Source organism: Staurois parvus, unplaced genomic scaffold (assembly GCF_062004578.1).
Source record: "Staurois parvus isolate SC_StPar_1 unplaced genomic scaffold, SC_StPar_1.0 ptg000635l, whole genome shotgun sequence".
NCBI classification, from domain to species: domain Eukaryota; kingdom Metazoa; phylum Chordata; class Amphibia; order Anura; family Ranidae; genus Staurois; species Staurois parvus.
In genome coordinates this window covers 54,068-73,269 of record NW_028318431.1, presented here as the reverse complement: position 1 = coordinate 73,269, position 19,202 = coordinate 54,068, and the positions used below count along the sequence as shown (strand labels likewise).

Here is a 19,202-nt window from a genome sequence, read left to right as displayed (position 1 = left end):
CTCCACAGCTATCTCCTCCTGTGCCTCCATCCCCTACCTCCTAGATTGTAAGCTCGAAAGAGCAGAGCCCTCGATCCCCTCATGTTTTGCATTGTATTGTTATTGTTCTGTCACATGTTCTGTCCCCCTTTGTAATGTACAGCGCTGAGCAAACTATCGGCGCTTTATAAATACTGTATAATAATAATAATTGTTGGAATACACTGATCAATGCTGCTGGCTATAGCCTGCGGCACTGATAGAGTGGGGAAAACCCAACAGGGCGGTTGTACACAGGTTGATCTACTAATCGACTTTTGTACAACTTCAGGGCCCATACATTGGTCAAAATTTGGCCAGTCCTTGTAGAACTGACTGCATTTCAATCTATGTATGGCTGCCTTTAAATTTACGGAAAGGTGCACTTTATTTGAGCTGGAGTACAAGCTATATGCCTCAGTTTTAATAATGCAAAGTGAATGCTTAAAAAAGTTACAAATATATTAATTTATTGTTACTATTAATCTTTATACAATGTTGTCAAAATATATTGCTCTGACAATAGCAGCATTGTATACAAGTGTGCAGAAACATGTTTTACATAGATATCCAGTACTGTATACACTGATGACTGAGATGTATTTCTCATGTTGTAAGGAAATCATTAACATTTATGTGGCTCTGAATAAACAGAAAATGTCTGCAGAGTAATAAAGTAAACCGATAGTTCAATGGTTTTAATTGTGACATTTTAGGATACATTCCCAGACATCAGAGGGTGTAATAGGTGGGCAAGCCCCTTCACCTTTTTATTTAAATTGCAGGTTTCCTTATGGAGACATAATCCTGGCATGCTGTACTAGATAATATGCAGACTGTTCCCATCAATACATTATTTGGGTTTTTGCATGTAATGTGCCCTCATTCTTCTAAACAGCTGCAATATTTAAGCCTCGGCCAGATCGCTGTATACTTGTCCACACATCAAAGACCATTAGGGTTTTACGGTGTAATTTGCCCAGGAAGGGAAGGTGTTTAGGCTGAACATGTAATATCCCCAGCTGTTAATGGACAATGTGATAACAAGCACTCCAATAATATTCAGCAAAAATCCTGCTTTTGCCTAGGAGAAGAAAACAAATCATGTTAGATATTGAACTTGCATGTTTTTGTTGTGCAAATATACCTTTAGTTATAAACTTGGCATCATAAGGTAAGTGAAATCACCAACACTTTGAATGGTATTCATGCACACAGCTTGGTCTATTATGCGTGTCAGAAGGGGTATGAATACCTTTTCAGGCAGGGGCGGACTGACCGTTTGGAAACTCGGGCACTGCCCGAGGGCCCGGGGTCAGTAGGGGTCCCCATGAGATGCCCCTGGTACCTTTTTCATAGGCTTTTCTGAGTTTGGGCAAGGACACAGGGGCCCCATGATCCCCTATTGCCCAGGGGCCCCATGAGTTGTCAGTCCGCCCCTGTTTTCAGGGCATTGTAAGCCTGAGATTACAACAATGTGTATTTGTGTTTGAGACACTCCCTGAACCTCCTCCTCTGCCTTTCTGACATCTTTCTGATGGATCTTTCTAACTTGATAGCTATCCACAAGTGTTAGATAAGGATTGCAAAAAATTAAAGTAGTTTCTGGGGAATTCATTCCATTAAGGAAAAAATGACATCACTTTACTTCCTCTGATGTGGATATTTCCTTCAGCTGCTCAGAGGTGAAGTAGCAGAAAGGGTTTCTGAAAGATGGTAGGTTTTTGTTACAGCCAAGGGGAAGAAAGTTTTGCAGGTATGCATGCACAATTTTAGTTAGCTATTCTACAGAGGTTGATTATAATGATAACCTGCGCTAAATGCATCACAAATAGTGAAACAGCAGCTGACAACATACAATAAAATGATAAAAACAGTGTGCAGCGTAAACGCCCCTGATGATGTCTTCTTATGACGAAACGCATAGGTTGGAGCTACAGCTTGTGACGTCATCACGCCATGCACATGCTGAGTACATTTAACGTTTGTAAGTGAAATATTTTTATTACATTTAAAAAATTTTTAAATACTACACTATGAAGAGTTCTTGTTCTCTTTACATACATACAATTGGGACCTTTTGATTATCCTTGTGGTTCTATACTGCATTTATGCCATCGAGTGAGTAGCAGTGGAAAAACTCTGGTAAAAAAGACCTGTTCTGGACTCCTTGCCTTCCAATATACTCTATATATGCTATTTTGACCTCATGACCTTTGATAATTTTTTCTGGTAGGAGGCTGTGAGTGTTGGTGGTGGAGGATCCCTTTCTCTCCTTTGTGGCACAGTTTCTTCCCATGGATATGGATTTTATATAACTTTTAGTCACACACCATGGTCTTATTTTGAGGACTTTATTTGACTATATATTTTTTATTATATGTTTGGGGGGTTTTTTATGTTGGGTGAACTTGCACTGCATACTGTTTTTATAATTCTACAGGGGTTGCATGAAAATTCTGCTTTAATTATATAGCACTGTAAAACTGAAGGACATGTTGGTGATACGTACCATATCCACAACCTTGAGCTGCCCATATGCAAAGGCTATAGCATTTGGTGGTGTGGCCACTGGTAGCATGAAGGCTAAAGAGGAGGAGAGTGTGCATGGAAGCATTATGTATAATGGATTCAGTTGTATTGCTTTTGCCTAAAAAAAAAACCAGAAAAAGAAGAATAAAGAGCAGTAGAGCACCGAGTTCAATTTATATCACTTTATATCACTTTACAGTGATACTGATGACTTCTGATTGGTTAACTGATATGCTATCTAATGTCTTCTTTAGCTTTGCAATTTTCCAATAAAATGGCTACATCCCCTCAGCCCTATAGCAGATATACTGCAACAGGGTGGCAGGGGTGTGCAAAATCAAGTATATATACGTGATTTTGCATTTACGGGTAGGGGGTACGCGCCCTACCCACGCTGTTATTCGTGGCTACAGCTGTCAATCACCAGGTCCCTAACTACATTTAGATCTATAAAAGATGAACTTTGATTTAGTTTTCCACTGACCTTTCAGTTTGCAAACATGAATGAGTATCTAAAACCAAAGTTTTTTTATTTATTTTGGATGGAGTAGGGAATGTTCTCACAGCCCCTGTCAGATGTTTCTCCTGTCTCCTGCAGGGGAGATTTCACTTCTTTTCCTGTCCTGGAGACACAAGAGGAAGTGAACTTTCTCCATAATGAGAGGAAAAAAGGTGCCCCATTGGAAAAAGGTGCCCCATTGCCACATTTCCCTTCACTTACTGGTCCGGTGACAAATATAAGGCGGTTTGAGGTGCAAAATATGGTTCAACATAAAATCCTGTGGTTTTTCCCTGCTGGGAATAGAAGTGAATTGCTCTATGCAGCCTTACTCATGTATATGCCAACACTTTTGTGCACACGCATGTGCTTATGATATATTTCTCCAACACAGAATTTCTGTGTTCAGGAAATATGTCATACACACCTGTGCAAGATAATATTTTGACTATATAGCCCATGTGCATGTCGCTTAAAGTGGATTTAAACTGATCAATACTCACCTTTCTAAAAGTTTCTTGCCTGTGCCTACATGTTCTCCAGTGTGCCAGTTATCAGCGGCTGGTGAGGGATGATGTCACTCCTGTGCATGTGCAGGATTTAGTCATACTGACACACAGGAATCAGGCCGGCTGTTGTAAGCGGAGCTGCACATGCACATTCCAGGAATCGCTGTGCGCTGTGGATATTTTTGCTCTTCTTCTGTACTAAAAATGCTTAATCTGATTTGACTGCACACTGTGAGCTTCTCATAATATACATTAGAAGCTGCCGCAAGTCAAACACAGCCTGTCTCATTTCCTATCAGGACATCCAGCATTCCCCAGCTCTTTCCTCCCCTGATGTACTGTCCCTAGTCTGCCTCTTTCTTTCATTGCTTTCAGTTCTTTTAATCATGAAGGCTCAGCATTACACATAGGCATTACCTTGGGCTGTCTGCATATAAGTCTGCCTATCAATGCCCAATAAACACCAACTCCATACTAACACCTGCCCCTAAAGGCATTTCGATATTTGCATAACTCCTCCCAACAGACAGCCCACTGTTTCTCATAGGGCTTATGACTTTTGAAAGGAGTAATGTCATGTTTTTAGGAAGCTACGTACCATGCCAGTACCTCCCACCAGCTATGATCTGTCTGCTTTTCATAGAGACTCACAGAGACCTTGTGATGACATCACATTTTATTAGCATGTTGGTGGGGGAGAAAGGAAGGTCCAGGGAAGGCAAAATATAAGCAGATTCAACTTGAGGTGTAGACTATCCCAGTTTCTAAAAAATCACTGCTTTAAAATATCCAGAATAAACAATAATAATAATAACTTCATGTTATACACATTCTACCCTGAGCCTGCTATATAAAATAACTGGTTGTGCTAGTATAACAGAAATTTCATATCAAATATTTATACAAATGGAAATACTCTATGGCAACATGGGATGCCCACCTATTAAGAGTAGTCCAGCTGCAGAATGATCTTGCTAGGTAGGGCTTGTTAATTTTTAGAGCCCTGTGTGGGCTAGAGGGGGGTGGGCCTGCCCATCCTAATTCTTTGTTCCAACACCACCTATGTAGTGTCCACAGTTTTTACAAGCAGGCTATACCTGGGAAAATCTAAATATTTAGCAGAAGTCCTCAAGCCAATGGGTGACGAAGCCTGGGTGCCAGACACATCCATACAAATCTGTGACCTCTATCTGTCTGGTACCAAAAATTAGTTTCTACTTTCTACAAGTGATAATGGAAGCGTTGTGTTATTCTTTATTTGGAGATCTGGATGTATCAGAATTTCCCAGTTACAATAGTAACAAATTTAAATGAATCTGAAATAACAATATTACATTTTGTCCGAAATAATGAATTATCCAAATCTGAATCGAATTTGAAAACAATTTTGAAATGTAAACATATTGCTGACTATTGCTGATTTCCTTCAAAGACTGTGTATATTAGTGTTAGAATATAGCTGTCTTCCGAAATTTGAATTTCGAAAAGATTAGAGTAACAATAGAATAGAAATTAAAGATTACAATATAATAGAAAATATAGGAATAGAAAAGAATAGAATAGAAAAACAAAGATTACAATAAAAAATAGAATAGAAAGAATATAGCTGTTTTCTGAAATTCGAATTTCAAAATAAAATGAACTAGAATTGAAAAGAATAGAATAAAACAGAATAGAATATAATAAAATAGAATAGAAAATAAAATGAAAGAATAGAATAGAAAGAATATAGCCTTTTTCTGAAAATAAATATATAGTTGTCTTTTGAAATTCAAATTTCAAAAAGAACAGAAGAAAATAGAACAGAATTAAACTGAATAGAATAGAAACTAATATAGAATAAAAGAATAGAATATATTAACACAGAATAGAGAATAGAATAGAACAGAAAAAAATTGAATAAAATAGAAAAATAGACTAGATTAGAAAAGAGTAAAATATAGAAAGAATATTGCCATCTTCCAAAATTTGAATTTCGAAATTCGAATTTTGAGTAGAATAGAATAAAATAGAATATAGCCATCTTCCTAAATTCAGATTCTGAAAAAACACAATAGAATATAAAAGAATAGAAAATAAAGGAATAAAATAGAATATAAAAGAATAGAATAGAAATTAAAAAAGTAAAATAGAAAAAAAAAATATTAGAATGGAATAGAGTAAAATAGAATAGAAAGTCTTCCGAAATTCGAATTTTGAATAGAATAGAACCGTCTATTCTTCACAATGATCGATTCAATATTTTCGATTCAATTAAATTTTAATACTAAGAAGAATCCAACAAACAAAATCCTACTCCCTCTACATCCACATCCCTCACCTCCAATAGGAACAAACTCTGTATACTCCTACGGCACAACTACGACCTTAACCTACAAAAAACAAAAGCACGATTCTACTCTCTAGCCAATAAAGCAAACTCACTCTTAAACAAAACAATTAAACAAAAACGTCTTAAAGCTAAAATCTCTTCCATCCAACACCCTACAACACAATCCTCCCTCACGAACCCGCAAGATACAGCCAATGCGTTTGCTGACTACTACACAACACTATATAACATCAAAGATGATCCAAATACAACTCAACCAACATTCACCGCAATACAAACATTTTTAAACAATACGAATCTTCCCCATCTTACACCAGCACAACTCGAGTCAATATCTACCCCAATATCCCCCTTGGAAATAGAAAATAGAAAAATAGGAAATAGAAAAAACCATTCAATCATTGCCTCTCAACAAATCCCCGGGTACTGATGGCTTTACTAACAAATTTTATAGAACCGTTGCCCCGACATTGGCTCCATATCTCTCTACTCTTTTTAACCACGTGGCCTCCATGGGTACATTTCCGAAAGAAATGTTACAATCCATAATTACGACCATCCCAAAACCAGGCAAAGACTCCCAACTAACTCATAACTATAGACCAATCTCACTACTAAACACGGACATCAAACTTTACGCTAAAATAATAGCTCAAAGACTCCTACCCCTTCTGCCTATGTTATCCCACCCAGACCAAGTAGGATTCATCCCAGGTCGCCAGGCACCTGACGCCACCAGAAGACTCCTATCCCTCCTCCACAAACTAGACACCACTAAACAACCCTCCATACTCCTGTCCCTGGACGCAGAAAAAGCATTCAACCGTATCCATTGGCAATTCATGAAATTAACGCTTCAAAAATTTGGAATTACCGACTGGATGCTTTCTGCAATCCTCTCCCATCGGCCAGAGTGTTAACCGATGGTACACTCTCACAAGCCCTTTTTCATCTCCAACGGCACGAGACAAGGTTGTCCCTTGTCTCCTATAATATTCACCCTACTCATTGAACCTGTAGCTGCAAACCTCAGAGATGATCCGTCCTTCATAGGAATTACCCACCTTGGTAGAGAACACAAAATTAGTCTCTTTGCAGACGATATCATATTAATGATAACAAACCCACACAAATCGCTTCTTGCGATTCCCTCTCATCTTCAATCATATTCAGAAGTTTCTTACTATAAACTCAACGAATCCAAATCTTTGATCCTAGGTTTCCATATACCTACCCAAATCCAACAAACATTAACTAAACAGTTTACCTTTTCTTGGGAACAACATAGCATTCCTTATTTGGGGATAAAACTCACCCCCTCAATAGATAGCTTATATATGTCAAATCATAAACTTCTACTTGAATCTATTCCACAGTAGCTTACTAACTTGCGCACTTCCACACTATCGAAATCGGGCAGAATAGCAACCTTAAAAATGTATATACTTCCCAAAATTCTATATATATTCCGTACACTCCCTATCCCTATCCCCAATACCTTTTTACCAAACTACAAGCGATATTTGCCAAGTTCCTCTGGAACTCAAAACAACCAAGATATACAACAAATCTCTTAATACGCCCAACATCCAGAGGAGGTGCAGGTCTCCCGCATCTGAAGTCGTACTATACTGCAGCCCTTCTAGACCAGATTTACTTCTGGTGGCACCCTACTCGGGAAAAAACATGGTCAACTATGGAAACTATCCCGCACACCCTGATCTCATCTCGAGATATCCTATTTATACCGTGAATGTTCCAGACCAATACCATATTTAATCATCCTTACAGGCATCTTTACAGGCATGGTATGATCTCGTAAGTTGCACTTCGAATGAAACTACATCATTACCTACCCCTATTGCCACTCTCCGAATCACAACTCCCTTTTTAAACCTATTACAGTGGGAACATCGAGGAATTACCCACTTACAGCACTTATATACAGAAGACACCTTAGATTCTTTCTCCACTCTACAAAGGAAATTTAATCTTCCTGATACGGAACACTTTACATACTTGAGAATTGCACACTCCCTACAAAAAACAAAGCTCCCACTTATGTTGCACATCCCTACCTTTGCGCACAATTTTTTCAATAAAACACAATACCCACGCAAAGGGATTTCTACCTTTTACACGTATATTACCAACTCCCAATTCTCCCTACTAACAACTTCTCTAAACAACTGGGAAACTTTTCTCTCAACATATTCCGTCACCCACATGGGAAAAATCCTTTACCATTACCTATAAAGCTTCCCGATGTAGCTCCCACTGGGAATCATATATAAAAATTTTGCACCAATGGTATTTAACACCAGTTAAGCTCTCCCTATTCTATCCTCAACACTCCTCTGCATGTTGGAGACAATGCGGAGACATAGGATCAACTCTCCATATACTTTGGACGTGCAAATCCATCACATCTTACTGGAATAGTGTGTTTCACTTGATCTCAACACTGACTGATTCTTTAGTGGCTCCTGACCCTGCCCTTGCACTACTTCACATAGGAATTAATCAGTTCCCAAATGACTCCCGCATTATTATCATTCACACACTAGCAGCTGCTAAAATCAATCTCACCAGATTGTGGAACTCTACTAAAACTCCCTCTCTTACCTCGCTGATAGTGGACCTCAACGTCCAATGTGATATGGAGAGAAGATCAACCCTTAATAACTCTTCATACCATAAGTTCCAATTCCAATGGGCTAGATGGCTACGAAACCCGAACTGCTCTATAATATGTTGATGACTTATATGTATGAAACTCAAATTTTCTGAACTTTCTGTACTAGACTGGTATGGTGGTATTCCCCCCCTATCTCCATCCTTTCCATTAACCCCTTTTTTACCTCCTTATCCCTGCCTATTATTCCCATTGTTTATATAAACTATACGAAGGATTGCGGTTCTTTAACCCAATAATCTTCTCAGGTTAAGATAAATAATATTAACTATTTCCCCAGCCAAATGGTGGGGTATATATTTTGCTTATTCATTGTGTAATGTTTAATTTGTTGATTGGACCGTTTTTTTTGTTACCATGTAATGTCTGAAATCTTCAATAAAAAACAATTGAATATAAATTTGAATACTTCGAATCCATTGGAAAAAATAAAATCTGGTTGAAAATGAATAAACAAACTAAATTTAACTAAACCAATTTCATTACAAATTAAACAAAACAAAATTAGTAACTTAAAGGATAAGTTCACCTTTCGTAACGTGTTACTTGTTACACCCATATTCAAAGTGCAACATGTAACATGTTATAAACAGACTGCCCCCCGTTGTGACAGCTGGCCCAGCTGCGTCACTCATTCAGTGTTCTGTCTTAGCGGCTGTCGGCTTGTAGTTCTCCATGGCACTGTGTGGCTTTGGTAGTTCATTGAGTCTTCCTGTCAGTAAGTATGAGGTATGAAGAAGCAGATAGACTGACAGATCTGCAGGAGACCTGCATGGCATCAGTGATCTGCTGATCATTGGTACAATGCTTTACAGCCTCCTACAACAAAAAAAATTTAAATGTACATTTTTTTTACCTACAAAAAAAGTGAATTTATTATTTTTTTGTTGAAAGGTGAACTTATCCTTAAACAAACTTAAAACTTAACATATTTTTTCATTCTGCACATGTCTAATGATAAACTTGCAGTCAGTCCCACATATTTGACTGTCAGTCATTGCTGATTAGACATTTGCTATCTTATCTCTAATGGTAATCTGTGCAGCTGTCCCTAGCAGATTGCAACAAAAAATAGTTGAAAGTTTAAAAGCTTTTATAATAAAAAGTATAATAAACTATATGTTCATGCAGGCAGGGCTGGTGCTGGACTATTTGCTCCCTAGGAAGACCAGCTACTTGCACCCCTACTAGCACATATCTTCCTCCTAGCGTAAATCCCCCCCAATCCCACCTCCTAGCACAAATCCCCCTATCTCCCTCCTCCTAGCACAACCCCTTCCAAATTACCCTTCTCAGCACAAATCCTTCTCCCCCACCCAAATCCCCCCTACTAGCACAACCCCTCCCAATCCCCCCTCCTAGCACAATTCTCCCCCCCCCAAAACCCCCTCCTGACACAAATCCTCCCTTGTAGCACAACCCCTCCTCTTCCCCCTCCTAGCACAAATCCCTTTCCAATCATCCTTTCTAGCACAACCCCCTCCCCTAGTACAAATTCACTCAATCCCCTCCCTTAATACAAATTCACCCAATCCCCTCCCCTAGTACAAATTCACCCAGTCCCCCCTCCTAACAAAAATCTCCCCAAATCCCCCCTCCAAACACAACCCCCCCAATCCAGTCTCCTAACACAGATCTCATCAATCCCCTCTCTTATCACAAATCCCCCCACCAATTCCCCCTCCTAGCACAACCCCCCCATCCCCCCTCCCCAGCACCAATCCCCTTCTTTCAATCCACCCACTTAGGACAAATTCCCCCAAATCCCTCCTCTAGCTAAAACCTCTCCAAATTACCCTTCCCAATATAAAATCCTCCCACCTTATCCAAATTCCCCCCCCCCCCTTTAGCACAAATCCACCCCAACCCCTTTCCAGTCCCCCCAAACCTCCATCCTACTCCTAGCACATATTCCCCCTTCCTTCTCCTAGCACGAATTCCCCACCCCCATAATCTCCATTCCCCACTCTGCACAAATAGTTCTCTTTCTCCCTCCTGCACAAACAGGACACAGGATCGCTCTTGGATTGGGCTGTACACAGTTTGATCACTCCACCCCCTATAACCTCCAATGTCTTCTTTATGGAGGATTGCTCCACTGACAGGAGAGAAGAGCACAGCCCTGCACTTCCCAGCTCTCTCCTGTCATTTCTCCTTTGCATGCTTCACTCATCCAGGCTGCTCTCCCCTTGTCCCAGTGAGTGCGGAGATGGAGGAAGGCACTCAGGGGCCAGGCATAGCGTCCATGGAAAGACCAGCCTGGGGGGCACAACTGAAATCTAGGGGGGCATAGCCCACCCCAGCATCCCCCTATATCTGGCCATGGCGGAGAGTAGAGAAACCAATGGTCATGGCTGTGCCCTAGGTGGCTGCCTATTTCACTTACTCAGGGAGAATGTGCCCCCCCCCTAGGTACGCCCCCCCCTTTCCCTAGGAAAGTCAAAGGAGATGCCCTCCCGTCACCATTTTTCTCTTGGTGTCATGAAAATTCATCAGAGGCGTTGATAGCAGATGAATGCGGCAGCAGCGAGAAATGCGCTGCATTGAGACAAGTACACACTATAGAGGGATATGCTTTGTTTGATTTTCGTGTCTGATGTTTACTATCATTTTGAGAGACTCGTGAATATTTTTCTATCAAGCTGTCTGTCTACATAGGTAAATATCAGTTTTAATAACAATGATTGCAATCTACTGAGAAAGCGGAGAAAATAGATATGGGATTATGAGTGTTACCATATCATTATATTCGAATCTCTGTTAACAACCAATCTGATTTACATAATCTGCACAATAATGATTTCTTGTCTGCTCGGTTGTGTTATATCTTTAGAAATGCGTGGCTGAGTCAGTTAAAGCTTTTGGTTAGAACTCTGGATAATGGTCTATTAAGAAGGTACTATGTTAAAGTGAATGTATAGCCACATTACATTTTTCATATACACATGTAAACCATGTTGGCTTAATGTAAGCAGATCAATGTAATGTAACACATCCTATCAATGTGTCGTTTATAACTATATACGTAAATAGCTAAGTTTGTTCTGACCCATTGAAAACAATACCAGTGTGTCTGATTATCTCAGCAGTTAAAGTGAGCTCACCCTCCACTCCAGAATTAAAGACTGAAAACTATAAATGCTGCCTGTAAGTACAGGCAAACCAAGCTGCTTTCTATTATGGCTCTCAGAAAACCTTCCTATGCGAAAAAACATTAATAATATTTTTACATTGCTACAGAAGCCCCACGTACCTTCATAGTTAAGCCCCACCCACCTATCAGCCTGATTTCTCAATAGGAAATTTCTTTTTATTTCTTTCTGCAGCAGCATTATTGGATATGCACTCACAGGCCACTTTACTAGGTACACCTGTTCAATTGCTTGGTAACACAAATTGCCAATCAGCCAATCACATGGCAGCAACTCAATGCACTTAGGCAAGTAGACGTGGTGAAGACAACTTGCTGAAGTTCAAACTGAGCATCAGAATGGGGAAGAAAGGGAATTTAAGTGACATTGAATATGGCATGGTTGTTGGTGCCAGACGTGCTGGTCTGAGTATTTCAAAAACTGCTGATCTACTGGGATTTTCATGCACAACCGTTTCTAGGGTTTACAGAGAATGGACCGAAAAAGAGAAAATATCCAGTGAGTGGCAGTAGTGTGGGTCAAAGTGCCTTGTTGATGTCAGAGGTCAGAAGAGAATGGGCAGACTGGTTCGATATGATAGAAAGACAACAGTAACTCATGTCAATATGGATCAAAATCTCCGAGGAATATTGAATCTGTGCCACGAAGAATTAAGGCAGTTCTGAAGGCAAAACGGTGTCCAACCCGGTCCTAGCAAGGTGTACCTAATAAAGTGGCAGGTAAGCATATCATTAGCGTAGGCCTCTTATCTACTCAATGGCAGACACTTCTTTGGAAAATACTACTGTATACATTATTTTGAAACTAAATAAAAGGAAACCATGATGTCCCTCCAATGATGGAACTTATGCTGGTCATCTGATATTTGACTCTTTCTTACCATAGATGCCAGGATTGGTAGGAACAGTGTAGTCGTCGCTACATTACTGGTACATTCTGTGAATATAGCAACCAGCAGACACAAGACTAGAGCGATCGCAGCTGGGGGAATACTCTGCAAAGGAGTGAGCTTATCTCCAAGCCAACTCGACAATCCTGATTCCTATATGAGAAGAAAAAATAGGCTATTGACCCTTTATTCCAACATAAAGCAGCAAGATAGTAGAGATAAGTGCAGTTTTAGTTTACCATAAGAGTAGCCCATCTGTGTCTCATTCCAAGCATGTTTGACATCCAAGCTAGGTGGATATATTATCTGTAAGTATATTACCTGTGTAGTATGATATCACACAGCCTTTCTTAAAACTCTTAAAGAGAGGCATTTCATGTGTGTTTTAAGGGCAACTTCACGACTGGAGAAGCGACAGAACAGACTCTGTATTCCAAAGTATTTTTTTCTATGATATATTAACAATTTTTTGTGTGGTATTATGTAACCTTACACTTTAAGGCAAAACTATGTCTTACCTCGCTGCCCTTAGCTAGAGCAAATCCTCCTCCCAGCAGGATGACGATGTTCCAGGGCATCTTCTGGTTTACAGTTTTCCAGTCCAAGAGAGGCGGTGGTACATGTATTTTTAACTTTTTTCCTAGTATTAAATGAAGTAGCAAAAAAGATGGTGAAAATGTATCTTTAGTGTCCTTATTAACAACTAGGAACTAAATAAATATGATGGTCTGTAGTAGTCAAAGTAAAGCTCCAAACAAGTAGCTGAATATGTTCTTTAAGATCAACCTTGTCTCGTTAACAAAAAATACAGATGAAAGGCCCCTACAATAGAAGAGATATTATACTTACCTCTGTGGTGGTCCTTGTCTCCTACCTTCTCTCCATTCCAGCCCTCAGCTTTTGTCAGCATCTTTAGCATTCAACACATCCATGAGAAGAGAAAGAATTTTGCTCTTTTAACCATTTGGCATCAGTTTAGGGAAGTGCTTTTTCTGGTCTAGCATGTCTGTACCCCTGTGCATAAATATGGAGGTACTCAAGTGTCCTGCACAAAGCCCTAAACTCAACTCCATCAAATACCTTTGGGATGAATTGGAACACTGATTGCAAGTCAATTATTCTATTTCATTATCAGCACCTGACCTTGCAAATACTATTTCCAACAGAAACATTGTGTAAATCATGCCCAGAGTGGAGGCCATTATAACCACAAAAAGAAGACAATGCAATATTATTGCCCATTATTTTTGAATTTCCCAAAAGCTCATATAGGTGTAATGGTCAGTTTTCTATATACCCAGAGTACAGCCAGTTTATGTGTATGGGGAGCTGTACACAGCATTTTTCCTGCCAAAGTGAAGAGGTGGGGGAGGGAAGGGCAGAAGTTACATTGAATGGGCTCAGGCACCCACGTGCAGGAGCCCATACTCTACAATGATGCAGCCAGCCCATATATTGCTAAAAATATTCATATCGCATCTCCCATCACTGTTGAGTGATTGCCTTTCTATGTCCATCTTAAGATAAGATAAACCAGCCAAGGTGGAGATTTGATCTTAGGCAACTTGATCCTATACACATTTTTCTCTTAATGTTTTTGACCATCATTTGTGGACCCACATGTACTTCCAGATTATGGTGATGACCACAGAAATGATTGTAAGTGTATATACACAGAAATTACATGGCCAGAAGTGCCAAGGGTGAATTTCGTCAGGGCTGAATCATTTGCAACCTAAAGTAAGTAATTTAGTTTCAATAATTTTTATTGAAGTTTTAATAACAAGACATTGTAGGTAAATACGGTTCATTTCGAGATATTGCAGTACAGGATAGTAAACAATATTTTTCGCCACCAATTGGCTGGGGGTAATAATATAGTATGTGGTGATGGCATGAGAGGTATGCTCAGTATATTCTGAACCGTGTAAGGTTGTAGAAGAGATCTATAGGGGGTGGAGAACAAGGAGTAGGGAAACAGGGGAAGTGGGAAAGGGGAGAGGGAGGGGAAGGGTAAGTGCACCAGTCTAGGCAGATGGGTCAAGGTATTTTATAGTGAATGTATCTGAGTTTTACAAAGCAGTTTGGGTTCTGTAACCATCGAGACCAATGGAGCTTAAATGTGTGATATTCAGAATTGTTTAGGGCAGATCTTTTTTCCATATCAAATTGGAAGTTAAGGTCTGTTATCAGTGAAGTAAGGGAAGGAGATTTACTAGTGTTCCATAGTTTAGTTATATTTTAGCTGCCGATAATGTGTGGATAATAATGGTACAGGAGTCTCGAGGGAAATCATTGATTGCAATATGGAGGAGTGCTAGAGCAGCGTTTGGGGTTATTGGAGTTTTAGTTAAGGTTGAGAGCATTTGGAAGACGCTGTTCCAGAAGAATTTAAGTGATTTGCATGTCCATAGTGTATGGAGCGTTGATCCTATTTCTTCGCACTGTCTCCAACAGGAGGAGGAATGCTGTGGATAGTACAGTGAGAGTTTAACGGGTGTTAAGTACCATTTATGTAGTATTTTTAGGTACGATTCCCAGTGAGAACTACATCGTGATTCTCTGTAAGTGATGTTGAAGATTTTTTTTCCCACAAATTTGGAGGTATTGGTTGTAGGAGAATTTTTTCCCAGTTAATTAAGGGGGAGGATTGTAGGGTAAATAGTGAGTCTGTTGTTAGTGTGTAAAAGGTAGACATACCTTTACCTGGATATTTCGTTTTGTTAAAGAATTGGTATGCGGTGGTAGGAACTTTCGTAAAATGAGGAATAGTTATTGTTCGTAAGCAGTGAGCTATTCTCAGGTAGGTGAAGTATTCGGTCGCGGGTAGATTAAATTTATCGTGGAGAATCTGGAATGATTCCAAATTGCGGTTTGTGTAGAGAGATATGTTGGTTAGGCCGGATTTTTCCCATTGTAATAAATTTAGTGAGGGAGTGATGAGGTGTAGTATATTGATTGGGGTAGGTATGTGTTTGGTATTTTCAAATTTAGTAGTTGTGAGGTTGTACCAGGCTTGGAGAGAGGCTTGGATACAAGGGTCTTTAAGTAGGTATTTGATTTGGGGTTTTGGTTTTTAAGCATCTTTGTTTGATTAGTTTAGTTAGTAGTGAGTTTGTTTTGTTGCCTAAGGAATAGAATTTTGCTTTATTTTTTTGCAGGTTAATATCATATTTATATAGTAGAAGGGCTCTTTATTATTTCTATCTGAGGTGAGGGAGGAAGATGTGTAGGGATTGGGAATATTTTTTGTTTTGGTGTTCTTTTAGTTTAATAGATGCAAAGAGTTGGTCAGTTTGTTGGGTTCATTGTTTTGTGATGCGGGAGTTTAATTGTATGAGGATACCTCTCATGTATGCTTTGTAAGCGCGCCATAGTGTGGAAATAGAAATGTCAGGTGTGTCATTAAGTTCAAAAAACATATTGTGTGCATCTAGTATGTGCTTCTTTTCGTCTGGGTTCTTCAGTAACGATGAATTTAGTCTCCAGATTCGAGGTATCGAGGAGTATTGCTAGTCAAGGGTAATGTTGATTGGAGCGTGATCTGATCATGTTATGGTACAATAGTTGAGGAGGTTATGCGTTGTAGGGTCCATTTGTCTGTGATAAAGTCAATTCTGGAGTAGGATAGGTGGGATGGAGAGTAGTAGGTGTAATCTCTTTCTGTGCTGTGTTGGCATCGCCAAATGTCATAGAGATCATTGTTATGAAGAAATTGGTTGAAATTCTGTTTGGAAGATCGTTTGTTTGAAGAAGAGTCCAGAAGTGGTGTCAGGGATCTCCTCGATCCCCGCCGCGATGGTCCCGGCGCAGGCGCAGTGCGCCGCCCTGTGCAGGGACACGGGCACTAGGTCCGGGCCGGCCGCGGCGTTCGAGTTCGCGCATGAGCAGTAGAAGCCGCGGCCGCCCGCTGGGCACCAATGGCAGCGCAGGGCGGGATATTTAAATGGCCCTGAGCTGTCATTCAGTGCCTTCTGGTCTTACCTGCATCCTGTATCCTGTGCCCTGTAAGTTTTTGACCCGGATTGTACCTGACCTTGCTATATTCTCCTGTCCTGACCCTTGCTTTGCCTGACCTCTCTCCTGGATGCCCCCTATTGGATTTGACCTGCTTTTGCTGACCTGGCGTGTGACCCGACTATTCTCTGCCCGCTGCCTTGTACCTTACCGTCCTCTCTGTTACCGACCTGGCCTGTCTGACCTTGCTCATCCACCCATCCCTCGCAGTGGGGTTTTCCGACCTCCTCATATCAGACTCTTTCCCGTGGGAGCCCTCGGCGCATACCACTGACGGACGTACCCAGTAGCCACGACCTGGTCTCGGGGTGCTCCAAGTCCATCCCCATCATCAGGGGCCCTGGTGAACAAGCACTCTGGGACTTAGATTCCGTGCGCTGGGGACGTCTATTCAGTGGAGTGCTAGTGGTACCGCCGGGCGGTCCCTTACAAGTGGGTTGCCAATGATGTTGAAGTCACTGCCTATTAGGAGTCTGCCTTGTTTTTGGGAGGAAATAATTGATTGAAGTCTGTTGTAGAATTGTAATTGATTGGAGTTAGGGCCATAGACGTTGACTAGGGTGTGTATAATTTTGTTGAGTTTGCAGATCAGGATATGGTATCGACCTTGAGGATCTATTGTTTCTGAGATATGTTGGAATTGGATAGAGTCTCTTATGGCTGTAATGACACCATTTTTCTTTTTAGGGTTTGTTGCCATGTATATATGGGAGAAGTGTTGCAGGTGGAATTTCGGGATTTTGGTTGTCGCGAAGTGTGTTTCCTGTAGAAAAAGTACATCAGCATGTAAGGAGCGAGTTTCTTTCGACCTTGAGGATCTATTGTTTCTGAGATATGTTGGAATTGGATAGAGTCTCTTATGGCTGTAATGACACCATTTTTCTTTTTAGGGTTTGTTGCCATGTATATATGGGAGAAGTGTTGCAGGTGGAATTTCGGGATTTTGGTTGTCGCGAAGTGTGTTTCCTGTAGAAAAAGTACATCAGCATGTAAGGAGCGAGTTTCTTTCAGGAGCAGGGACCTCTTAAAGGGGGAGTTTAGACCACGGACATTAAGAGATGATATTTTAATCATTTGATAAACTTTTGATTGGAGTTAGTGGGTAGGAGAGTCGTTTCTTATCTTGATGAGAAGGTACATGTGTTGTAGTTATAGGTGGTGGTCTTCCATACACAAAGATGTGTTAGTTGTGGAACGATCATTGGATCAGGTGGAGTTTTGCTGGTGATGTCGGAGGTGGTAGTTGAACGGTGAAGTGATTTCGTTGACTGGTGGTGCAGGAGGGGGGGGGAAGGGTAGAGAGGGTAAAAAAAGACTTGCGAGAAATGCAAGTAACATGAGTAATGTGAATTGCTACTGTATAACTCGGGGGTTTGAACAAGCATAGACCATAAGAGAGGTCACGCTGAAAAGTATCTTGTAACTTGAAAATGTTCGATTTGGGGCCGTTTGCCAGCAGTTGGTTAAGTAAGGGAGAGAGTGCCCAAGATGGCGGGTGTTTTAGTAGTATGAGGGCTTGTAGAATCAGGACCACTCAGCATCCATTGGTTGTGTGTTGGCAGGAGTGGAGTGTTGAGATTCCGCCGGTATTATGTTCCAGTTTTTTAGGAGATCGATGCCTACTAGATTTTTGATAGTAAGCTTTGTGGGGAAGCCCCATTGATAACCTATCCCATGGTTCCTCAGAGCTTTGGTTATGGTAACGAGCTTTTTTCGGTTGAGGAGTGTGGCTTTGGATAAATCAGCGAATAATTTGATATTTGCGTGTGATGGCGGAAGGGGTGGAGGATTTCTGCCTGTTGACATTATTTTCTCTTTTACATGGTAAAAGTGTATACGTGCCAGTACATCTCTGGGAATAGAGGCTGGTAAGAAAGTTGGCTTGGGTATTCTGTGCGCCCGATCTATGGCGAGTTCCATATCGGTGAGTAAGGGAATGAGGATTTTTATGTATTGTTGGAGATATGGAGTCAGGGCATCGTTGGTAATTGATTCAGGTATGCCTCTAAATTTGATGTTATTGCGTCTGGATCGGTCTTCTAAATCAGCTAATTTAAGGTTTATTTGTTCAATATCAGCTTCATGGTCTGCGTGTGCGTCAATCAAGTTGTTATGGGCTGTGAACATTTCTCCCATTTTGTTTTCAATATGGCGTATGCGGTGTTCTTGTTGTTGTATCACATTAGAGATTTGGGATAGTGACGCTGTAAGATCAGTGTGGAGTGTTTGACGCAGAGAAAGAAGCATGTTTTTCATAGATATCTCAGTGATAGGTTGATCAGAAGCAGGGAAAGATTCAATTAAAGATGGAGCAGAATTTTGAGGTAGAATTTGTGAGATAAAGAGTTGGTTGTCAGGAGTGGATTTAGTATCAAATCTGGGTCTAGATTTAGCAGGGCTGCTTGTGGTGGGAGACAGGGGAGGAGAGGACTCACCCGGGTCTCCTGGGTACAGTGGTGCTCTTAATCTGGGATCCAGGTGCTGTGCCTCTGTCTCTGTCACAGGCTCTGTGTCCATTCATGCTGAAGCTGGCGCCATCTTGGCTGCATGAGGGGACAG

At 40.6% G+C, this 19,202-nt stretch overlaps 1 protein-coding gene across 1 annotated transcript in view; it reads right to left on the bottom strand.

Moving 5' to 3' along the window:
- Window positions 1-467: 467 nt before the first annotated feature.
- SLC13A2 (solute carrier family 13 member 2) overlaps window positions 468-19,202 on the bottom strand; it is a 66,196-nt gene continuing 47,461 nt past the window's right edge. The window contains exons 9-12 of the mRNA XM_089693612.1: window positions 13,145-13,266; window positions 12,618-12,779; window positions 2,531-2,668; window positions 468-1,102 (exon numbers count right to left, since the gene is read on the bottom strand). Coding sequence (XP_089549738.1) covers window positions 974-1,102; window positions 2,531-2,668; window positions 12,618-12,779; window positions 13,145-13,266 — 551 coding nt within the window. The 3' untranslated portion in view covers window positions 468-973. The remainder of the gene's footprint in view (window positions 1,103-2,530; window positions 2,669-12,617; window positions 12,780-13,144; window positions 13,267-19,202) is intronic.